This window comes from Oculina patagonica, chromosome 1 (genome assembly GCF_052425735.1).
Source record: "Oculina patagonica isolate OP01 chromosome 1, crgOcupat, whole genome shotgun sequence".
Lineage (NCBI taxonomy): Eukaryota > Metazoa > Cnidaria > Anthozoa > Scleractinia > Oculinidae > Oculina > Oculina patagonica.
This window is the reverse complement of record NC_135758.1, coordinates 21,079,755-21,103,576: the sequence shown is the minus strand read 5'-3', so window position 1 is coordinate 21,103,576 and position 23,822 is coordinate 21,079,755. Positions and strand designations below refer to the sequence as shown.

The 23,822-nt window shown below is 37.8% G+C and overlaps 2 protein-coding genes across 2 annotated transcripts in view; one reads left to right on the top strand and one right to left on the bottom strand.

Moving 5' to 3' along the window:
* LOC144641914 (uncharacterized) overlaps positions 1-19,193 on the top strand; it is a 43,157-nt gene extending 23,964 nt beyond the window's left edge. Inside the window, exons 22-43 of the mRNA XM_078500934.1 lie at positions 4,793-4,944; positions 5,406-5,639; positions 5,868-6,130; positions 6,682-6,790; positions 6,936-7,280; positions 7,887-7,925; positions 8,403-8,520; positions 8,865-8,936; positions 9,282-9,353; positions 9,743-9,814; positions 9,960-10,031; positions 10,139-10,210; positions 10,690-10,761; positions 10,910-10,981; positions 11,378-11,449; positions 12,291-13,342; positions 13,723-13,925; positions 14,911-15,082; positions 17,067-17,127; positions 17,466-17,658; positions 17,994-18,173; positions 18,817-19,193. Coding sequence (XP_078357060.1) covers positions 4,793-4,944; positions 5,406-5,639; positions 5,868-6,130; positions 6,682-6,790; positions 6,936-7,280; positions 7,887-7,925; positions 8,403-8,520; positions 8,865-8,936; positions 9,282-9,353; positions 9,743-9,814; positions 9,960-10,031; positions 10,139-10,210; positions 10,690-10,761; positions 10,910-10,981; positions 11,378-11,449; positions 12,291-13,342; positions 13,723-13,925; positions 14,911-15,082; positions 17,067-17,127; positions 17,466-17,658; positions 17,994-18,173; positions 18,817-18,939 — 3,820 coding nt within the window. The 3' untranslated portion in view covers positions 18,940-19,193. The remainder of the gene's footprint in view (positions 1-4,792; positions 4,945-5,405; positions 5,640-5,867; positions 6,131-6,681; positions 6,791-6,935; positions 7,281-7,886; positions 7,926-8,402; positions 8,521-8,864; positions 8,937-9,281; positions 9,354-9,742; positions 9,815-9,959; positions 10,032-10,138; positions 10,211-10,689; positions 10,762-10,909; positions 10,982-11,377; positions 11,450-12,290; positions 13,343-13,722; positions 13,926-14,910; positions 15,083-17,066; positions 17,128-17,465; positions 17,659-17,993; positions 18,174-18,816) is intronic.
* An 890-nt stretch (positions 19,194-20,083) lies between these two features.
* Positions 20,084-23,822, bottom strand: LOC144641261 (uncharacterized). The gene is made up of 4 exons (XM_078500322.1): positions 23,737-23,822; positions 22,008-22,244; positions 20,767-20,958; positions 20,084-20,391 (listed from the first exon to the last, which is right to left on the bottom strand). The coding sequence occupies exons 1-4, from the start codon at positions 23,810-23,812 to the stop codon at positions 20,138-20,140; spliced, it is 759 nt and encodes a 252-aa protein (XP_078356448.1). The 5' UTR covers positions 23,813-23,822; the 3' UTR covers positions 20,084-20,137.

Sequence of the window (23,822 nt, the reverse complement as noted above, 5' to 3'; positions counted from 1 at the left end):
TCGGTGAATAAAAACTTTTGTCTAGTATTTTAACTTTACAATTCATAAGTTATCCAAAATGTAATTTTTGTAAAAGATATTTGCCGTCCGATTCCCATACAAACACTGTAATTTCTACCCGTTTTGCCTACTCGTCAATTCAAAATGGCGTCGAAAACCGTGATAAGGCCTATAACTTGGCGCCGTTTGATTGTTTTATGTATCAGTCAATTCCAAGACCGCCCATCCCCCGGGCATGCTCCGGGCATTTGACTTGAGGTTAACTCTGTATAGTGGGGCATTTGACGATAAACTATGCCCACCGGGTCGGGCATTGGACCATCGAAAAAACATCAGTCAGCGGTCTCCTGCCAAAGGGTTTCGTTTTGGTTTTATAATCCATTCACTCCTCACAGAACTCCTGTCATTTCACGATTCCACCTCTGCTTTTGCTTTGATAGCCTTTTGCGACTTTTGCCTTTATTGAAATGTAATTAAGTGTGGATGCGCTGTCAGAAGAGATTTTATTCTTATGCTTCCGTTAAAGATAAGCTAGAAAAAGCGTTTTCAAGTTACATGAAGCAAAAGTAATTTGGGAATTGTCTTTCTTTCCTATTTAAAAACTGGAAAACGTGGGGGGATTTGAACCTCTTTGAAAACCTAGCCGCTGTAAGCTGTCAATATAGTAGGAAATTTGACCAAAAAATTTCAATTGCCCGGGGGTTTGCCCGGGAGGTGGGGGGGAATGGGTGGTTTTGGAATTGACTAATACATTAAGGCAGGGCATGAGTGAAATTTTTTAAAGTCAAATTTTCACTGGAAATGGAAGGTTGTTGTTTTTTAAGGCCCTTTTTAGTGGAGCTTGTGATTATGGTGCTAAAGACCGAAAGCGTGACACTGAAATCGTTCCACTACTGTAACCACTACTGTCATGTGATAAGGACATGACCAGTCTGGGTATAAATTGACCTGTCCTGATGATGAGGTTGATCTCATTTTATGTAAAAAAAAAACGTTGTTGCAAGTTTTTTGATCACGCCTGGCTACAAAAAAGACCGGCTGCTTTTGTTGAATGTCAGCAAGAAAAAGACGAATGTACCAGGAGGAGATAGATAGAATCCAGGAACAGCTTGCTCTGAGCTCTCACAGTTAGATAAATTAATAAGGATAGAAGTGCGTATCACATTTAAGCCGAAGCCATTGTTCCCAGTTTGTGGCATGATGATTGGCTTGTATGTATTAGATAAGAAAATATAACGAGGTATAACGAGTTACTCGAAGGGAGATCAGAATACGCCTCCAATGCGCTCCCCACTGTCATTCGTTAATAATAATTAACATTAACCGGTCCCTAAGTGTCACCAGTTCGGTTTAAATAAAGCACATTTAAACGTTTCAGACTGCTTGCTTTAGTCAAAATAAGCTGATTCTGCTCCACGCTTAAGTTTATATGTCTGAAAACTCGGGAGAAAACAGAGCACCGATGTCATTTGCGCGCACCACGTCCTCGTCCAGAACAGCACTCTTACCTGCAGCGAAAAGCCATACCATACCACCGTTATTATCCTGGGCAAGCTTTTTAGCTAAGGTATTTGTTCTACGATTTTGGTGAGCAGATTAAAGCAAAGCTAATAATTAGTACAAAAAATGCCCAAAAAGCTATTGTAACTAAGCCTGAATGGTGTTCGCCTGCAATGAGTGATAACTTATTGCAGGGTTAAGCATAGATAACACAAGCAAGGGAGAACAAAATTCTTCTATCGTATGTTTTCTTTTTCTTACAGTGAAAACCATAAAACCGTGAACACTTTTATTGCTCTTGGATATGAAAATTTGTGCATAAACAATTAAGTGACAGCTCAAAATGCCGGAAAGTGTTGAAACATGGACAGTGATGGAGTCAAAAGTTTTTTTTGAACAGTTTGACAACTAATTTCTCCCATTTTTCTTTCTAACTATAATTAAGGTGTTCACGGTTTTCGTATTTTCACTGTAAATCAGTCTTGTTGGTGTTTCAAGGCTAGAGAAAGTACAGTTGAACCTCGATATAAGGTTACAAATCTAAGGGCCAAGAGACTCGCAAAATGTGTTCACTGCCACGAAGTTTCCTTTTTATTGAGGCTACGTATTTTATTGTACGTATCTTTTTTACGTATTTTATTATAACTGGAGCAGAGTATTGTCCGTTATACTGAGGAATTCGTTTAATCCGAGGTTATAGAGGTTCCATAAATCGATCGTTTTCCAAGCAAATTAAGCCCTTTCCACCCTGTATGTCATGACATACTGTATTGCGTGACGAACAAACGGCTTCGTGCGAGATAGACTGTAAAGCGCCGACATTAAAGGTGACATTTTAGCAGGGATCAGAAGTAATATTTATGTGTACTATAAGCCAAGCAATACTTTACAAACGGCTATGCCGTCGAAGAGGATGCAGTGGTGATGAGATGCGCCGAAAGTTGATAAAAGATTGGAATTCGACTACTGAATATGTTGACAGTTGGCACGGTGCTTCGGACAAATCTACACAAAAACAAATACAATTGCTCAATTGCGACGGATGACAAGAGCCGGAATCGTGCTTAAATGGCCTTCGAACCTACCTTTTACAGCAGATTAAGGTTAGAACATTTCATAATGTTTTTGTATGTGCTTATTTTGACCTAAAATGGGTTAAGACATGTGCACGGATTGAAATTCATGTCTGATCCGTAACTTCAAAGTTGGCCGCTGAAGGTCAAATATTTGCATTTTTAACCGAATTCGATAAGCTCTCACGTCGCTCTTAATCATTAGCCAAGGAATTTTAATTTTTACAGGGATCTATATACCATTCTTCTTATATCAACCACCAGAAGTTAAAACGATTTGAAGGTTTTGCACATGGTAAAAATTAATTTTATTTACCAAGTACTTTTACGGCAGTGAATTGTATGCCTTCGAAATTAAATTATTTTGTCTACAAAGAACAACGCAATATTTCCCAAAATCATTTCAGTAGATCTTCAGAGATTGTTAAAAAAGATTTTCGTGTTTTAAAGACGGTAAAGTGATTTGTTTTTGCACGCGAGGCTCTCAAACTCGTGCAATAATTTAGCGCCTCAAATGGCGATTTTAACGAATTTTCCTTATTTGCATTTTTCTTTAAAATAAAAGGATATTCCATCGAAAAAACTATACAGTAATTTAAGTTATACCCTAGCCTATCTAACATTAAAATATGCAAGAAATCGAAGTTCCCGCTCTTACCGCGATATGTCTGATTCTAAGGGCCTGTTTACATGATTCCGGAATGACTTTCATTCCGGAACGAGTTCATTCCATCCCCATACATTTCTCTGTATCTGTTTACATGATACCGAGACGAAAGTCAAGTCATTCCGGAATGAGTTCATTCCGGTTTTCATTCCGGAATGAAAGTTTCGTTCTGGAATGAGATTTCATTCTGGTATCATGTAAACACAGAACGAAATTCGTTCCGAGATGAAATCGCAACTCATGAAACCGCATACGGACTCCACAGTTTGAATTCAAAGCGAAAAAACGTAAAAGCATTTACTGTTTAGCCCAAAGAAGCAGCTCTATGGTCAAATTACTCGTTAAAATTGCAGATACGGCCATTAATGGGCACAAAAACATGTTTGCGCGAAACATGCACCATCTTGTTTTGACCTCGCGCTAAAACCACGCACGTGCAAATGCCTTTGGTTGAACCGATCGACTCTGTCATGTAAATGCAGAACGAACTTCATTCCGGAACGAGTTTCGTTCCGGAATGAAAGTCATTCCGGAATCATGTAAACAGGCCCTAAAGGTGGATTTCCACTGTCGCGTTTTTGTTTACGCACGTTAACGCGCGTAAAAATTATAAACGTACGTAAAATGAAATTTTACGCGCGCGATTACGTGCGTCGAATTTACGTTGTCCAATTTCCAATGCCACGTTTTTTTCCAGGTATTTACGCACGTGACGCGCACGTTTACGCGCGTAGCGATTTTGGGGGTTTTGAAAAAAGTTGAACCGAGTTCAACTTTTTTCGTGGCTGTCTGCGGTTACGCAACGATTTACCCAATCATACTTTTGGATTTCGTCACATGACAGCACTTACCATGTGGAAAACCATTTTGTTTTAAATCGCCCATCGATTTACTTGGGAAAAAAATCAGATGTAGAAACACTTCTCATCGAGAAAGTCTTAACATTTCAAGAAATTATCTATAGAACTGGCAACAGAACCAAATTACACGAACGCAGTAGTGAAAGAAAACGCCTGGCGTCAGGTCACGTAGGCTTTGTACCGGGAATCCGGGAAGGTCGCCTCAAATCTTCTTTTACTCGATGGTGTCTTTCGGAAGTATTTATAAAATGCCTCTCGGTCATATTAACGCATTTCTTTTTCTAGCGTGTGGTACAAAGTGTTTTCATGGCAGCCATGTTGGAAGAGTCAAACAACAAGATATTTGCATAAAAATGTTAACGATTTTTTCCCAAAGGAAAAACAACTTATTGTTTCACTTCTCCAATATGGCCGACAATCACGCACTCTATTCACCAACTTGATAATTCAGTATGGCGGGCATTTACGCACGTTCAACGCGCGTAAAAAGGAAACGCTTTTTATTACTTTTTACGCGACAGTGGAAATTTGCCTACGTATCTTTTTTTACGCACGTTTTACGTACGTAAATATTTACGCGTCAGTGGAAATCCACCTTAAGAGACCGGCATTCTTAAACACTTGCGTTATCATAAATTAATCAATTTAATCCTTGACGCTTTAATTGATTAAAACAATTGTATGATTCGCAGTGAAGTCGCGATGGGTGTTGCTGATGACACATGGCACCAAGTGTGCTTATCGTGGGAAGCTGACAGCGGGTTGCTGTCGGTATTCAAAGATGGGAAAAGAAAATCAGAGTCATATGGATATTGGTCAAGTTCACGAAATCAGGGGATTGAAGGTAACTATTGCAATTTAGATCTTAAAGTCATTTATAAATGTTTAATGTATTACGAAAACGTGAAGCCACTGCTCTTTGCCTTTTGCGATCTCGAGTTTGAGTAACATTGCTTTCGCCGTGAGGAATAGCTAGTTTGCAAATTCATTTTACAAACGAAATTTAAATTGGCAAGTGATTATGTTAGAAAAAGTCACCAAGTAAAGGCAGACACATTTTAACATTCGAAAAGCCCAACGAGTTGATAGGCTTTAGGTGGGGACACTTGTAACCTTTTGGCTTGGATAGCTAGCTTTGTGGAATTAGAGGTCTAAGGATAGAAAAACAGTCCGACATAAGTAGACCACCATGGTTTGAGTGACTGTTGTCTGTTGTTATTATTATTATTGCTGTTATAAATGAACGTTGCTGCAAATTTTATTCAACGTCAATTAACTAACCTTGAGCATTATGTGTCTCATAAGGAAGTAGAATCATGACGATTGGTTTTAGAGCACCGAGCAAAAACGCCTCAGTTGTTCTTGGTAAATTGAGTGGTTTTAATGTATGGAGTCACGTACTCTTACCGGAAGAAATACAGCGCATGTCACATGGATGTGGTACTGAAGCAGGAGACGCGAAGGCCTGGGAAACAGTAAGAAAATGGTTGCAAAAAGAAGTGGCAGTGAAATGGTTTCGAACTTGCAAAGATAGAAAAGGCAAGTCTTCACGAAAAATGTAATATCAATGCTCAGTAAGCCTATGTTGAAGTGACTGTTTTTTAAATAAATCTATAAAATAACATTTTATAGCTTCGGCGGACGAACTAATATTATATTACATTAAATTATATTTGTCGAGCATGCTAAGAATTTATCATTTTATAATTATACTAACATGCTCAAGTTATTCCCTAAACATAAACGTTATCATTATTTTTTTAATAGGCGACCGGCTCGTTGTAGATACCAACGATATTCAATTTTACCAAACCGCTGTTCTTGCGAGCCGACCATACAACAGATCACGTGACTGGCACAGCAGGTGCTTAAGGTTTCGTTTCATGTTGAGAGGGCCAGGGGAGAAAAGACTTACAATTTACCAAAAAACAAACAGCTATCGAGAGATACCTATCTGGATCTCAGGAAGCAACACTGGCCCAACTTGGAGTTACGGACAAGTTCCACTGAGTTCTGTTTTGGAGTTTCAAGTAATCACTGTTTTATGAAATATACTTTAACACTTCTTTCCTACCCCAGTAGATGGTGCCTCCCGATGCATAATCCCTTCACTGGTGTTTTAAACGAGCATCGTACTTATATACTCCAACAATCCACCTTTTACAGACAGTAAAAGGTAAAACCTTCACCAATTTTAAGTTGCCCACGACTAAGAATCTTAACTCGGGTTATTTTTGATTAGAACAACTATAAGTATCGTTTCTCCTTTACTATTGGATCGAATGGCATTTAATTCTAAGTCACCTCCAAAACTTTTTCAGTACGCAATTTAACACCCCGGGTAAGTCGAAATACTTTTGACTGAAGTGAGTTCTGGAGGATGGAACAGTAAGAGAGAAAACAGTGATTAAACTATCAAACGTCAGTCACAAGTGCAAGGTGCTAAAAATGGGCACCTGGCCAATGTGCTTCCTCAGTACAAACAGTAGCTCTCATTAAACTTCGCGAAATGATTCCCTATGTATTTAGTGATTCCTTGTGGTTTTTTTCTAACGGCGAACGTATTTCACTGACACAACAGGTATTGATAAAAGGTGAAAAAGAGATTAAAGAAGGCTTGATTGCATTGACGGGACTTTACATTGACGAGGAGAAAAATTGCAAACACAAGCCGCTGATGGCCAAACAAGGTAACACTGCAAGGAGGGTAATAACCAAGAACATCCCTCTTATTCTGTCAATATGTAAGCCAGAATAGAAAATTGGTATGCTGATATCTGTAAGAAAAGTTAATTTCGTCATGACCATCCATTTACATTTTGCTTTTGTTTCCAGCTTGCAGTGAGAACTTATTGAACACGTCAGGATATTTCTTCTCTCCGTCATTTCCCGGGTACTATCTTGATGACATGTTCTGCACGTGGCACATCACCGTCCCATCTCGTTACACCATTCACCTGGAGTTGCAAGAATTCCGACTCAAGGACCACCCCACGTGTGAGGACTGTTTTCTTCAGATTTTCGATGGACGTGATAGGACTGCGCCCGCGATAGGCAAATACTGCGGTTATACGTATCCTACAGTTTTTATCTCTTCATCAAATCATTTAACTATTGTTCTTTATTGTCATGGAAAATTGCATGGAACAAGATTCAAGGCCTTTTATCACTCTATTGCAGGTATCTCTTTTTTTTCTTATTTACTATTAACTTTAACGTTATCTCGACTGGAAAAAAAAAGATAATAGGAAAATAAAAGAGCTGAGGAGCTGGATAAGACACCATGACCAAAAAATAAGTTGAATACTTGCCTAAACTGGAAGGCTTTACTATCAAGAACACCAAAAAACAACAACAACCGCACGATAAGGGGATCTTGACTTCGAGATAAAGATAAGAATAGTAGTTATACAAGTAATTGTATTGATAGAATTGCTTACAATCAACACTGGAATAATTTAGTATGAATTATTTTACACCAAGATTCCGTCCGTCGGAAGATCTGAAAATGTGTAAAACCTGAGCCTGGAGCAAACCTGCCATCAGGAGATTAGTTTTAATGACACGATAATACATAGATTTTGTTCTAGACTTCATTTTTCAACCGTAGACAAAAGTGTGACAACTCGAAAATAACCTGTTCATTTTACATATATACACACTTAAAATTCCAAACGTTCAAACGCCTGCAATGAAGGATTTGTACAACTGTCTCTGATAACTTTGAAAATGGCCTTCACTTAATTTTATTGAGATGTTGAGTTAAAGCTTTCGCCTATTTTTCAGCTGATGACGATACTGGGTTGTCTTGTTCACATCAAGAAGGTAAACAAAAACGCTTTCACAGTTAGACATAAACATAATAGTTGTTTCAAAATTTTCCTTGTGATAGTTTAGTTATATAAAATTAAGATGTTAAAATACGTTTAAGAGGGGCTACAGTTGACTACCATAGACTAATCTATAGACAAAGGTGACAACACTGTTTACAACTGTCTTGAATAGAGAGATCTGCAACATCTAAATGCTTCTTGTTTGTTTAACGGCTAATTTTGTTTCTTTTAAAGGATCGGTTTATCAATTATCAGGGGCTATTTTTCATGTTATCTCGTGGACCGAAATTCTAGTGCACCATCCAGTTTCTAGCTATATATACGGGATTCTTAAAAAATTCGAAAAGAGCGTACAGTGCTAAACGGGTTTGGCAGTAATGAAAGAAGGCAGCACTGCAATCAGATTCTGTTTTCGATCAATGGCTTATTTATTAAGGACGTCTTGCTAAACAAGGGAATTTAATTTAAGGATGCCCACCAAGTTGCAAATGTGAAGTGTTTGGCGAAGATCCAGACCAGAAGATTGTGGTGACCGGAGAAGACTTGCTGACTGTGCCGAGCAACCTTCCTTCAAACACTGGAGCAGTGTATGTTAGCAGGCAGTAAAATAGCAAATAGAAACCAGCTACCTTCAAGCCTCGTTTGTGTTTTGCCTTGTGCACTGTTTAACGAGCGATTAACAAGAAATAAAAAAAAAAAAACAATCTATGGAATACACTTGGTAAAATACGACTTGGTTTGAAAATTGACTTTAGATTTATAAGAACATTAGTAAGCAAAAGCTATCATAATGGCTTACCTTGTTTGCATAATTACTGTGTTTATAATTTATTATCTCCCAATTTCCAAGCGAAAAACGATTGTTTAATGTACATATATACGTGTAGTTTCAGAAGATTTCCTGTTTATCTAAAATGTTGATATTGTTCAGATTTTTCCAGCAAAACCGGATATCCCATTTGCGAGAAAAGAATTTCGCAAATCTCACAAAACTGGAATACATGTAAGCAAGATTTTACTTTTTAATTTCATTTTCCTTGAATTGTAATATGTAGTTTATTTTAGATCTGGCATTTTCTAGCTTGAGTGGGGAGAAGGGGAACATGTTTATTTTAAATTCTGTACGAGTTGTGTTCACTTTACTAAAGTAAAACGGCATATTGTGTTACATTTCCAGAATTCCTTGTTCGAAATCCTTGATCATCTGATTATTTTGCAACATATAAGGAAATTAAAATTAAACGTACAGAAATGCCACTGGTCTGTGATGGTTAGGCCATTGTCCGACATATACACAGCATCACTGATTAACTATGATTGTATTTTTCTTCTTCTTCGTTGTCTCAAGCGACATGAGTTTCAATGTTCTCTTTCACCTTGATGAAGACTGTTTCCAAAATGTTTCTTCCGTCAAAACACTGTAAGTAGTGAAAAATGAAGGTAATTTAATGATAAAATATCATTGTAACCTAAAAATTGAGAGAAAATCAATCACCATCTAATTCAGCGATTTAGAATGACTTTCATTTTTCTTGACTGTGAATCATGCTCCAAACGGTTCACATTGATGGCAAAACTCGATTGACAAGACAAGAGGGAACTTATTAGAAGAAATAACACGATGTCAAAACTACAACTTATGACAGACCTTAGGGAGTACGTTGAACATCCTTGAAAGCAAAGATCAACAGTAAAGCCTAACACACTTCATGTTAAAGACATGTCAGTTTAGTGGGGCAGTCAAACAACAAGAATGAGTTTTTTTCGTAATTGTGATGTGTTGATTCGTTTTCTTCTTGTTTGTTCCAGGAGACTAAACTCCAACTTTCTTCGCACTCTCCCAGTTGGAGCACTCACCGGACTGCCTTATTTACGCGTCCTGTGAGTAACACCATAAGTTATATTTTCCATCAATAAAACTATACAAACGTTTTTGTATTCCTACATTTTCTATAGACGTAAGGGGATAGTTACGTATTCCAATACGAGATTTTAATGGAGATTTCAATTATTTTTTTTTTCTCAGAGATTTGGGAAGGAATCTTCTTCGCAAAGCAGTCAGTGGAGTGTTTGATGGACTATCAAATTTGGAAGTTTTGTAAGTGCTAAGTTTTAATGCCCATGTCGCTGTAGACTGTATTTATTTCGATGAAGTTAACGATCAGTTATAAGTTTAAACTTGAGTTAAGTGTTTTTTTTCTTTAGAAGCATGCGTTCAAACCAACTGACGGAGTTGGAGCATGGTGTTTTTGACAAGCAAGGCAACATGACATATTTGTGAGTAAAAGTACATCCCTTGCTTTCTCGTGTTTATTTGTTAAGTTCTTTACTTCAGTGGTGTAACTGTCCAACTCTGTTTTACAAATACCATTTGTTATCATAATAATGACGATGAATGGGACTTTATGTGTATAAAACGATCTAGTTAGCTCCCTGTTAAGACAGTGTGCTTATATAGGGGACACAATGGTGCCATAAGAAGTGTACGATAGCCGGCGGTTCGCAAAGGCATCAAAGTCATGGAAACATATCCAACATACCCAAACAAATTAAAAACAAAAGGTAGAGTAGTCATCGTTAAAAAAGTAGATTAGTAGGAAATAAGTTAAGTTTTCCGTCCATTTTCTCTACATAAGTTACGCAGTTTACAGAAAAGTCACTGTATACCGACGTACCTCGATAATTACGTGCATGCGTTTTACCCTCCTGGGGACGCATTTGACCGGTCTGTGAACTATTTGTTTATTGCTACTTAGATACCTTCAGGATAACATGCTCACAGCATTACCAGATGGCCTGTTTGGGGCTCTTTCAAAACTAAAATTATTGTGAGTACATGTTTATGTAAGACCATGTAAACCGACGATTACTAAAGTTTATTTTTTTTCAGGACGCTCTCAAGGAAAACGTTTTGTCACAGTGAATTGAAAAATACTTCCTAATTTTGTCTTCACTGTTTGATTTTGCCATTGCTAGGAATTTAAGCAGCAACGAGTTGAGAACAGTTACAAAGGAGACGTTTCAAGGATTGAAGTCATTAGAATACATGTAAGTACGTAATGTAGTGACAAAGACCGCTACCGCAATTTAGGTTAGAAATACTACTTATAAAGTTAAATGATAGCGGGATTGATTACCTAACTGTTAAAGTGTCGGATTACATTGCACTTTTATTAAGAGCAATGTAATCAAAAAAGAGAAATGGAGGGATGGAACGGTTTTCCTTTACACCCCTATTTCAAAGCACAGAATTAAAATCAATGTAAGCGTCTTTATAGACCCCTGAGGAATCTGAACTTAGTGACACGAAGAAGTACCAAAACCTAAATTTCTAATGAAATTATGACGTTGCTACTTCCAAACAAATAACACTTGGCAACAAACAGAAAAAATGTGGACTACATCGCCTGATATGTTTAAGTCTTTCCTTATATTTCAACGCAGGTATCTGGACAGAAATAAACTATACAAGATACCTGCAGATGCATTTAGTGAACTGACCAACCTCAAATATCTGTGAGTGATTTTATTCATTCCTTTTCATTTCTGAACCCTCGGACGTACAAGAAACTCATACCCCCATCATCGTACAAGGGGGGGGAAGGGGGGTGGATGGAACCCCTCCCCGGAGTTTTCGTTATATTAAGGCGTAGCGAAATTATATTGCTCTGAGAAGAAAGCCCTTAGCTTACTCTACAAGATGACATAATTTTAATTGGCTTTGACTTCATATGACGTCACGTGACGTCATAAGAGCCGCCATCGGATCCGCCATCTTGGATTTCAACATTTTCTTAGAAAGTCACAAAATAACGGAAATTGATGCAAAATCAAGCTAGAATGCTTATGGAATGTAAAAATAAACAAATCTTGCACTTCTGTTTTAAAAAACTAGAAAAATCAAGAAAAATGTTAAAAATGACGATTTTTGGCAAGACCTGCTTGTATTTATGACGTTGCCATGGCAACGTCATATACCATGGACACATGGTTGACATATCAACATTTCCGCAAAGAATGAATGAACAGCTACCGAAAGTTTCAGCATTGTAGGGTAAATGCTTTTTTCAAAATTTGGAAAAAACCTTACGGGGGGGTGACATCCCCCCTCCCCCCCCTTGTACGTCCGAGGGTTAACTTATTATTAAGCCCGAGCTCGAAATCTTAATTTTTAAAGTTGTACATTATACGAGTCACGGCAGCCGCCTTTAATTTAATTTGTCCGTTTAATCTCTAGCTAATCAATAAGACTGGGCTCGCACCCTGGAATAGGTCGGTTGTGTTCTTGTACAAGGCACCTGACTCTTTCAGATGACTAAAAGAAACCGAATTTACCTTTCTTAAAATTCTCACACAGGAAACTTGACCGCTTCATCCTTTGCTGCTACGCCAAGAAAACAATAGTTGGAGTTGAATGTGAATCTCCAGTGGATGAATTCTCAAGCTGCGACGACCTTATGAAGAATAAAGCTCTTCAGATCTGTATTTGGATTCTGGGAATCCTCGGCTTCGCTGGGAATCTTCTGGTCATAATATGGCGGATCATTGATAAGGAAGAAAACAGAGTTCATTCGTTCTTGCTGACAAATCTGGCAGTGGCCGATATGTTTATGGGAGTTTATATGATGACAATTGCAATCATGGACTTGAGGTGGCAAGGGGAATATTTTAAACATGACATCGAATGGAGATCTGGGATAGGTTGTAAAATTGCTGGAGCTCTTTCGATGCTCTCCAGTGAAGTATCCGTGCTGATTCTAACCATTATCACGTTAGATAGACTAATATCGATTGTCTTCCCTTTCAAGTTCAAGCGCCTCACTAACAAAGCCGCCGTTTTTGCGTGCACTGGGGTATGGATATTTGGTGTAGCCATATCAGTGATTCCCATCACTGGGATAAGCTACTTCTACGGCTACGAGAGCGCCAGTAACTTCGGTTTCTACAGCCGCTCCGCCGTTTGCCTTCCGCTTCAACTGTCCGAAGGGACACCGGCTGGTTGGGAATATTCTGTCGCCTTTTTCGTTGGTTTGAACTTTATTTCTTTCACGTTTATCCTGATCGCTTACATTTCAATGTTCTGGACGGTAAAGCGCGTTTCCCGCGCCGTAAGGTCAACAAATCTAAACAAAGAATCCGCTATGGCCAAGCGTCTTGTCTTCATTGTGATGACGGACTTCTGCTGTTGGATGCCCATAATTATTATCAACATTTTGTCTTTGACTGGAAATTTTGAGGATCCAAACAAGATTGCTTACGTGTGGATAGCAGTGTTTGTTCTTCCGCTTAATTCGTCCCTCAATCCAATCTTGTACACCTTTTCCACCAAGAGAACTAAACGAAGCTTAACACGGAAGAGGAAAAAGGTTACTGGATTTGTTTTGCAGATGATGAAAATCTCTGGGTCAGGTGGGTAAAATCATGCAGATCAATCTATTTTTAACGGTTTTAATTATCACTGCAAAGGACAGCGATGCAATAAAGAAATATTTAAATTTCTGCAGTTTCAACAGAGGAGACGAAGAAGAGTTAATTTTCTTGCTGAACATAATCGGCTCTCACTGTGGAACATTTATAGTAGGAAAACACTCGACGAGGCCTAATAACTGAAAACAGCTAACCCTGTAAAACATCGAAATTAAAATGACTATTACACAACGAACTTTTCAGCATAAAAGCTACTGTCACTTCGATCCTTATAATAAGATGGCTATACATATCTACTTTACTAAACGTATTCCATCTTGGGAAGGTCTTTGAACACTTCCTCTTCTGTTGTCAATTTTTAGATACGAAACGTCAACCAGTTCATTGGCGAGAAGCATCTGGTGACAACACTATAGTTTCCAATGTCAACGCTGGTTCCAGTCCTGTATCGTTATCGCCAACATCGGAAATAAAGGAACGAGAAAATAAACAAGTACAGGTTAAACTGAGGCTGATTGAACAAGTTAACATTTTGCAAGACGACACTGAAGAAAAGCGTTCAACAGTAAGTAGCAAATGGGTTTTTATTTGACAAAGAATGAACAACATTATTCGAAGCGATATCAAGAGGTTTGTGGTTTGCTCACGCTGGAGAACTGTTCATGCATATGTGTGCGTGCATGCGCGCTGCGCTTGGGCGCTGTGCCTGCGTGCGGGCGTGTTTTTGGCACATTGAAAATCAATCTCGTTACGTCTCTTTCTAAACCAGTATTTAATTAACACATACTTTGGGTTGATTGCAGTAGACTACCTAGGAACAAATCATGGCCTTCTTGCATAGTGTTTTATCAATATTCCGGTAGTCTTCCTTCATTGGTTGGAATTATGTTTGCCTTTTTTATCTCTTAACCACCAAGACTGCCCTTTATTTCTACATCACTAAATAAAAGTTGAGCAACACTGCAACCTAAACCCCTACCTACGTGAGGTCCTGCAAGAAACTGATACTGCGATCACACTAGGCGGGAGCATGAAAGTTTAACTACGAATGAAATATTAATCACAATAGGGCAGTGCACGTGCACTGCATAAATCAACAACTAAATCACAACCACAACAGCAACAGTAAAACGCGCTTTACAACCGAATCATGGTCAAAGTATGTTACTTTATTTCCAGCAACTATTCCAGTCTCGGCTCTAGTATAATCGTAATTCGTGTATTCAAACAAAGCGCGCGTGAGGCGGTGTTGTTGGAAGATCAAGCTCCTCAGCGTTAGGTTTGGCTCTAAGAGTTAAACAGTAACAACGTAATGATCGTGCGCGTAGGCGTGTTTCCCACTTAAACTCGCAAAGTAACTACGTCATGTCGTCATTTGCCACTACGCCCTTCTTTCTTATGTCACATGTCATTGCTTCTAAGTTATCTGAAAATTTCTAACCCATTGAGAATGTGGAAATTTGTTTCACTGAAACAGTGGGGACCCGATAAAATGCGTCTAGAAAAGCTGTTAGTTCTGCTCAGTCTTATAAATTTCATATATATTTTAGGGTTATGCTACCGCTTGGTGCGAGGAAGGAAATATTGCAAGTATGGTGTTACTGAAATATTTTGGAAAAGAATTGAAAGAGGACTGGGATCGAGAGGCAGATATAATACAGGGTCTGTCTTGTGGTGAAGATCCGCACGCCAATCTACTTTATTATCGCTGGCACTCCAAAGGCAAGAAGCTCATTTTTTTACAGTTAATTTGATACAGTGAGTGAGAAATGAGCTGATGAAATGAGCGTTAATTTATAATTTCACGCAGCTTTCCAGATTTAATCAACTAACTTTAAATATGATGTCAAATAGATGACTGTCAGACCTGGCTAGGTTATTTAGGGACCGGTCATTATTTATCGCCTGGGGGGGGGGGGGGGAGCGGAGGTTTTTGTGCTAAACATGGTAAAATTTAGGCGTTCCCCCTTTTAATGTTATTGCATTGAAGTGATCCCCCCTCATTAATATAGAAAAAATTCGTGATCCCCCCCCCCCCCCCCCCACCGCCCCCCGATTACTTCGCATCAATATTCAGTGTTCAGACATGAAACCCTGGCAATAAATATAAAAAAAAACGAATTTGAAGTTTTTTTTACAGCACTGCTCAACAGATTTACGAGTCTGTGTTTCATCACAAGTAAGCTGGGTTCAGGAACTACCTGCTTGAACAACAGCAAATGTGATGAGCGCTAAATAATTAGATCGAGGAGCTGTCAAACTAGTACTGAACAAAGCGAATAATTTACTAAAGAGTAAGAAATTTGAAGTGTGCCAAAAAATTTGGAGGCGACGAGCTCGCCTTTTTAGAAGAAGCAGAAAGGCGAATCACTACGCTGTACGATGAACTTCAGTCCGCTTCTAACGGCAAGTTGGCAACAGCGCATATCAACCTGTCGAAGTTTTTTTTATGCGCGAAAAAATCATCAATGTCAAGAAGAAAGGAACTAAAAATAAGAGGAAGGTCCGAAAAACCAGGAAGAAACTACTCGAGCAGAGGGCATGTCATCTCTTATAGAGGACACGTCATCTCTAGTTCGCGGGGCAAATTTTCGGTTCAATCGAAGAGAATGTTAGGGTAACATATATGTATATGTAGTTAGCATCAATGCTGACTTTGCTAAAAAAAACAACGAGGCGTTTGCATCTGACCCTTTGCTGTGGCTGCTAGAAAAGCGTATTTTTAGCATGACCATAACAAAAAATCTAGAGCAAGCAGCGCCCTTTTTAAGGGCGAGGCAGATGAAGCAGTTGAATCGGATTAAGTTTAGAGTTGAGACAGGAGCCCATTCCCTAGAGACGCAATAAATGCTTTATGTTTAAACGAACATGCTATTTCACAATGTTTCAGTTATTAGAAGTGATGGTTCACGATTTAGAACTCGCCTGTCATGTTCAAAGATGAATATTAGCTAAGGCATAAGCACGGTCAAACACAAAATGTTCTCGATATAAATTCAAATGTGCACATTCGCCAGTTTGACAGCTTCCGTTTTCTTTAAATAAAGTTGTGTTAGAACAAATTAAGACTGTAAATGCTTTAATCTCCCAGTAGAATGGGCGCATTTATTTTGTATGCTCTCAAACTGGCATTATCCAAGCAGATTTGAGTGGTCCCGCATCTGAATCCTTCCAAAATTTTTAGTGATCCCCCATTTGGACTCTCAGTTACGAAAGATCCCCCCTTCTGCTCTCCTTAAAATCAAGTGATCCCCCCATAATCCTCCGCTCCCCCCCCCCCCCCCAGGCGAAAAATAATGACCGGTCCCTTAAATGTGTGGTTATTTAAATGTGTGGACAAGACACCACTTCAAACTCCAAAAAATAAATCTAAAAATCGCTAGCAGAACACGACTTGTCCTTTATTGTATTACTGAAAAAGATGATAAAATCGTTTTTGCAACCTTTTTCGTATTATTCAAATGAGAAACAGTCTTGGCCACAAATTCCGTTACATTTTTGACGAGACCATGACAATTGTATGGCGAAAACAGTTATATTCAAACCTTATATATAATGTACTGGTTGCTATTCTCGGAGTCACTGGGGAGGTGTGCGAGGATGCATGCGGTGTAGTATTGTAAACTGATTTGATGGAATGTTTACGCTATACACGTTAAGTTGTTTCTGTGTATCCATTTGCAATCAGTTAATCTTTTTTTTTTAGCTCGTGACCAAAGCATCGAGGGAAATGTGAAGATTCGTGATTTAACTGACTCAAACAGTTTGTAAGTTGGCATCTTATAAGAGTACTAAAAAGTTGAATTAACAAATTAAAATCGCCTTCAGCCGGTGATGGGTCTAATGTCCGAGAAAGAGGACAACCTCTTGAGGAACACTTAAATTTTCGGAAGTTTCTTCCCGGAAATTCCCCGTTCAATTGTTTTTTCTCCCAATATTTTCGGTTGACTAGTTAACATGTAAAAATTCAACAGTTCTTGTAATTTTTGGTCAAAAGGAAGGCGCCCCTCGTCTACTCTCGTTCTCGTTTCCGGTTTGCCCAGACTTGAAAGACAGGAAAACATCATAGTTATATTAATTAATTGATTCTTTTTTTTTTCTCAAGCCTGATTTGCTATGACTTTGTGTCGAGTTCAACATTGAAAGATTTCCTTTGCGAGAAAGGAATTATTCTTAACTTCGACGCAGTGTGCGCCATTGCCTGTGACGTCATCAGCGCTATAGAACGACTTCAGGATCATGGAATACTCCATAACAGCATTACAACAAACAACATTTTGATTGGTCAATGCCCAAGAGTAAGTGAACTTAAACCCGACCTTACGTTAAGTAACCCTATTTAGTTTATTTCGCACACTTGGACAGTTTTCTTTTATAAATAGATAGGAGAGATGTTCTAAATAAATGTTAGTTAAAACCAAACACAATAACAAGCATGGTACGTGGACGGAGCTTTTATGCGCCGAGCATTTAACTGTTTGAGTAAATTTGCACCATGATTATAGAGAATATATTAAAAGTGTAATCATGCTAGAGTAAATAAACACTCTCGACAAACAAATTTCTTTTTTGCCTTTCATAGGTCTGTATCTCATTCAACCTTAGCTTTTTTATTAATCAACTTTTTCTATAGCTTCCTCCTATAAGAGCAGTCTTGGGTGGATTTTCTCGTGCGTCTAAGATGAATGATTCTGGTGCCTTTAAAAACGTAGAGGTTGATGGACAGAGTAACTGTGGCAACGACATTCAACAGTTTGGACAGTTGCTAGCTACCTTATTAGGGTATTGTTATGACTCCTGTGAATACATCAAGGTAAAATTAATGTAGTTGTGGTGTTTGTGTATCATTCAGTATTACAAAGGAATATAGAACTGCGCATTTGGTCACATTTTGCATCGTAACATAATCAATTACTATTCACTTTAGAGCCGTGTTTGAAATATTCCGCATTTAACGTCCATTCACGATTTTCTGTTCGTTTTTTTGAAACCATCAACTTCAATAATTCATTTGGACAACTTCAGCGATTTCGAAGTTTGCGACAAATTTTCTCTTTGGAAAACATACGTTAGTGATATGAATATTTGACGTCAGGAATGTCTTAGGAAAGATGAAAATAAAACTTGTTTTTCAGTAAGAAAAAAAGGAAATTTAATAAAGTTGTTTCAGTTTTACAGTACAAGTTAAACTCAGAAATAACAAATACTTGTCGTATACAAATTAATAACAAATTTAGCTTCTGTTTCTTCAATTATCTTGAAAAAATGCACCGATTTAGCCCGCCTATTTGCATATTTAAAATGAAAACTTCAGCAGGTAAATGGCTGTATTAGCAATAAGACAGTAACACGGGAGGGCAAATTTGCCATGTATGAAAGAACGTATGGAATTTACCAATCAAGAAGACAAATTTCAACCTTTTTTTAGTGGCTCACTTAAAATCGTTTTTCTTTAGCTACATGAAATTATGAACCTGTGCTTTGAGGAGATGGACGAGAACAGACCCAAGGCGTCTTACATCCGGGAACTACTGGAAGAAGCCTGGTGCATCGAGGGAGTCTGGGATACATGCCTTTGAATAAAACGTACGACCTATCGGTCACTTTTTAATTACTCAATGTTAGTGTAACTATTACGTGCATCAAGAAAGGCTCACTCTCTTTTATTCTTTTCTTTTTCCTTAATTCCTACAAGAAATACATCTCAAGATAGATTTTGTACTATTGTTTACGATACCGTTAAATGATTGTAACTTTATCCCTGTTTGTTTAATTTATAGCAAGTAATACTGAAAATATAGATTTTTATTGCAAATGCCTTTAAGTGCTATGTATTTAACTATTGCTTTGAAATACAATAATTAATTAATCAAATTGAAATTATTGAGCCTCCCCGTATAGTCCAGCATAAGAAGCACTCTCTCCCGGAGCAATGTTTTGCCCTGCCTTCTTCAGTTCTGTGCCTTAGCTTATCGGTGCTTATTAAACTGCATTTGGGCAGATAATAATGGATAGCTTAAAGCCATTCAAGTCTGTGCAGCGAAATTGCTTTCGACATCCAATGAAAATAAGTTCTTCGTTTAAGAACAGTAACTGTAGTCGCAAGCTCTTTGGCAATTTACTTACGCGGAATGTTTCTTCCCCCTTTTACCCAATGATTCTTACATACAGTGAGCTGCTTTCCTCTCACTTTATTGTTTTACCGTTGCATTTTACACAGTTATTTATATTTAATTGAATGCAATACTTGTTTGCTTATTTACAATGTCTTGAATGAGCACAACGGTGCTAAATAAATTGGCACATTGTTGTCAAAATATATGTACTTTTTTTTTTTTCTTCGTACTGGTGTATGGTAATATATTTAAAACAATGGCAAATACCAGATTGTACCAAGAATAAAACTTAATCACAACATATCGTTTGAAACTTTTTTTTTCGGCATAGGAAGGGCTGGTTCAGATCATATTTTACGAAAAATCAGTGATTCAACGTTTATTTAGTTCATCTAGTTTATCCTATTAAGTAATTATGGATAACTAGCACAAATAAAAGTTTACGGCAACCTGAAAGCTCCATCTTGTTCTACAGATAGTTACGATGGTACGCTCGAAGATTTTTCGCAAGTCCCCTTTTACAAAAAAATTGTTCCAGTACTGTTATAACAAAGAGTATATGAGACAAAGATCCCAGGCCATACTGAAATGAAAATAATATGTTTGATTTTTTGTAAACCTTATGACTTTGCATGGTCTGGGAGGACTAAAAGCCATTCTTTTATGAGAAATCTAACTCATAATAGCTGGAATCTAGGTCTATAACAAGATCTTGGGGCGATGCTAACTTGTTTGAATGGTTCAACTCGCACACTTGTGACCTTTCCTTGAAGTTGAAAGAGAAACAGTTCTTTGTATGGAGACAGCTGAAGGCGCACGCGAAGTCATCCCACGCATGCACCGTGCCAATTACGTGACCTCTGAGTGCAGACTCTTCCGCTGAGCGGGAGACGACGACTTCTGGTTTTCTGTCGACTAAAAGAACATGCATTTTTACAAGAAGTTGAAAGAGGAAACTTCACAAACGCTCTTGTTACCTTGGCCATTTCAAATTCACAAGAAATAATAAAAAAAACAGCGTTACATTACATCCAAGCAAATTGCATTTTCATCCGCACTCATCCGAACGTGGAAAAAACATTACTAATTTAACATTGCTACCTTAAAAAAAAATAAAAGCTATCCGTAGATTTGACAAAGGTGCAGTTATAAATAAGACCCCCCCCCCCCCCCTTATTCCTCATATAGATGTCCAAAGGAGGTGCTTCGATTTTCTTTTGTTCATTATAGTTCTTTTTGATATTTGTATAGTTCATACTAAGATTAGTATAATTCCTGCAGTGTTTTTACCTGCGCAAATCATTGAAAGGAGGTCAGCTATGGCAGAGACATCACTTTTCGTCGTCGGGGTAACCACTTGATCTACGGAAGTAGCGACGGATTCTAGTTGTGCTCTATCTACAAAAGATTCGAGCCCCAGGCTAATTATGACAATCCCATCATCCTTCAGTTGCTGAGCAGCCGGTATAGCCATGCTTGGATCTAAAAATATAAATAACAACCTGCATAACGCCATTCAATTTATTTACAACGGGTTTTTGCGAAGAGTATTAACACTCAGGCTCGAATTTAGGACTTTGGAAGCTCTCTTTTAGCTTGTAAGACTTATTTTTGTAAAGCAGCGCTCTAGAGGAAAGTCTTAAGGGAGCTAATATAACTCACAAAAGATATATAACGTTTTGTAATGTACAAAAATAAGGTCAAAACGCCAAATTAGTACATGGAATAAAGATGGCTAATTCTCCATAAGGAAAACTATGACAACTGTACAATTTACCACAACACCTTGCGAACCTAACACAGCCAATAGGCAAATAGAAAACCATGTTGCTGCAGGTTTGAAGTTTTCGAAACTTATTTTTAGCGTTTTAAAGTGGCAGAATCATGGGGGTGTTGATGCATTTGTGGCCATAACAGAGCTAAAATTATTACTAAATAGCTTCGGTCATTTACAAGATGCGCCTTGAACACCAAAGAAAGGATATTAAGTGAAGGAGAGCAAAGTGTAATTACTTTTTAACGATTTATCTAAGACACATGGGCAGAGTTTGAAAACGTCTGGCAGACGTTTTCAATTTTTGATTAAAATCTCATGCCTGTTTAACTCATGTTAATACCTATTTTGTTACTTTAGTGGACTGTTATAATAATTTTTAACAAAGCTAAATTATTTTTAATTTTTAATATTATTTTTTTAATATTATTTTTCCATTAATAAAAAAAAAAAAAAAAAAAAAAAACCAAATTATATTTTATAAGTAGATATTTCTTTTGACTTTTCGAGTTGATTCTCATGATACTACCCCTTTAATAAGGGTTTTTGGGTTTTCGTGCGCTAAGAACTATGTGTAATTGTGCTATTCGCCATCCTTTTCCGTAAAGTGATCTGTGAAGAGACTGAGACGGTCTACAAACGAAAAAAAGAACTTGATAACTTTAGACTTTTGTCAAAATACGCCATCTTTGACTACTTTGTATATAAAAGATTACGAGAAACAGAGCAAAGAAAGTGGGAAGCATTGTGCTCTTACACGGATATTTTCCATTAGAAGCAACAACCAGCACTCGCCGTCGCTTGTGTTGGTTTCCGTGACCATGGGGTTTATTGATTTGTCTCTTAGCCTCGTTGAAGGCAATGATTGTATTTGCTGTCCCGAACAAAAGAATGTCATCCAAAGCCTTCTGTATGGTTGAGATATCTTGCTTATCCGTAAAAGAATGTTTGATATTTGCAGAGTTCGCAAAGGCAAGAATCCCCACGTGAGTTCCTTTAAGACAAATAAAGTGAATGACTAAATACATGAATAACAAAAATAATGATTATAATGATAGTAATAGTACTTTGGAGAAATTTTTTACTGATGGCTCGGTAGTTTAAATAACAGCCGTCCCCTATAAATACCAGACTAGAACTACACTAAAATTAATTGCTATTACAAATAAAAGATATTCTTAATACATATAGTCAATATTAAAATGCTCAGATGCATTGGTTTTTGGTTAAAACTTTCTCTGGAGGTTTTTTGATGGCGTTTCTGTGAAGAATATCTCTAAGAGACAATACCGTTTTCTTCCACAGATAGCCGAGGTATAATTAGCTTAAGAGATCTTTAGTTAAATCAACTACAGTTCATTGTGGAAACAAATACCGGTTGACGACGACAGTCCGTGTGCGAAACTAGCCTGAGCCCGCGAGTTTTGCTAACGATGTTGGTTCATGCTAATGGAACTTTTTTTCTGTGTTCTCGCGCTAGCTCTTAATGAGATACCCGAATCGGGAACTCTTCGAATGTTCAGCGAGGATTTGCCTTAGCTTATGCTTTTTCCTCAATTAAAACTGGTTTTTAAGGTCAAAGCTACGTTAAAATGGTCTGCTGAGGAAAATCAGTTGTTAGATTGCTTAAGGCATTGTTATAATGCAACTGTTTTTATTAGGACGTGCCCATACGCTACGCATTGCCCACAACATTATTGGCGTGGCTAATAAGCAACGTCGTAGAAATTGCACCTGTAAAACTAAACGGACGACCGTAGCAATGAACAGCAAAACTTCTAGATTTTTTTCTCTACTTTTCTTGTTAGAGAATAAGAAAAGCATGAATTCAGAAACAAAATTAGTTAAATAACGAAAAAAAGGTGTATGAGCTGTGGTTTAAATTTAACCCTATTCAGACCAGGCTTTTTTGAACCTTCTCTGACCGGGGTGGGGGTGGGGGTTGTAACTTCCAGAATATTTAAGCAATCACAATAAAAATTATAGGATATATAGTATGTCCGAACATCTTTCTTTTGGTATACGTCACGTGAGATGATGACGTGACATCACGTAACAATTACATCATGATGTCAAACAGCCGCTATCTTGTATCCGCCATCTTGGATTTCAAAATTTTTTAAAAATGCCAGAAAACCACCCAAAATTACTGCAAAGTACACAAAATCATAGGGTTAAGGGAAAGGAGTCAAACTGGTTAAAAAAAAAATAAACCAAAGATAGATTAAAACCACAACATACGAATAAAATCTGCCTTTTTTCAGCAAACTGGAGGTTAATATATGAGTAAAAAACCTGCGCACCGTAATGCAGAATTAGAAACAAACCTTGTATTTCTGCCAGACCAAGTTATACTTGTTTTCAATCTTAGATTCTTTTAATTTAAATCGCTCTTGAATAAGAAAAGAGGCTATTAAATTTATCACATCAGAAGCATATCACCTAGGTGATATGACTCTGATCACATGCAGTGTTATGACCGGTACCTTTACTGGAGGGGTTGAGGTGCGGAATTACTTTGCCGATAAACGCTTTGGTATCCGCGAACTCCTGATTTCCCATAGACTGTGAA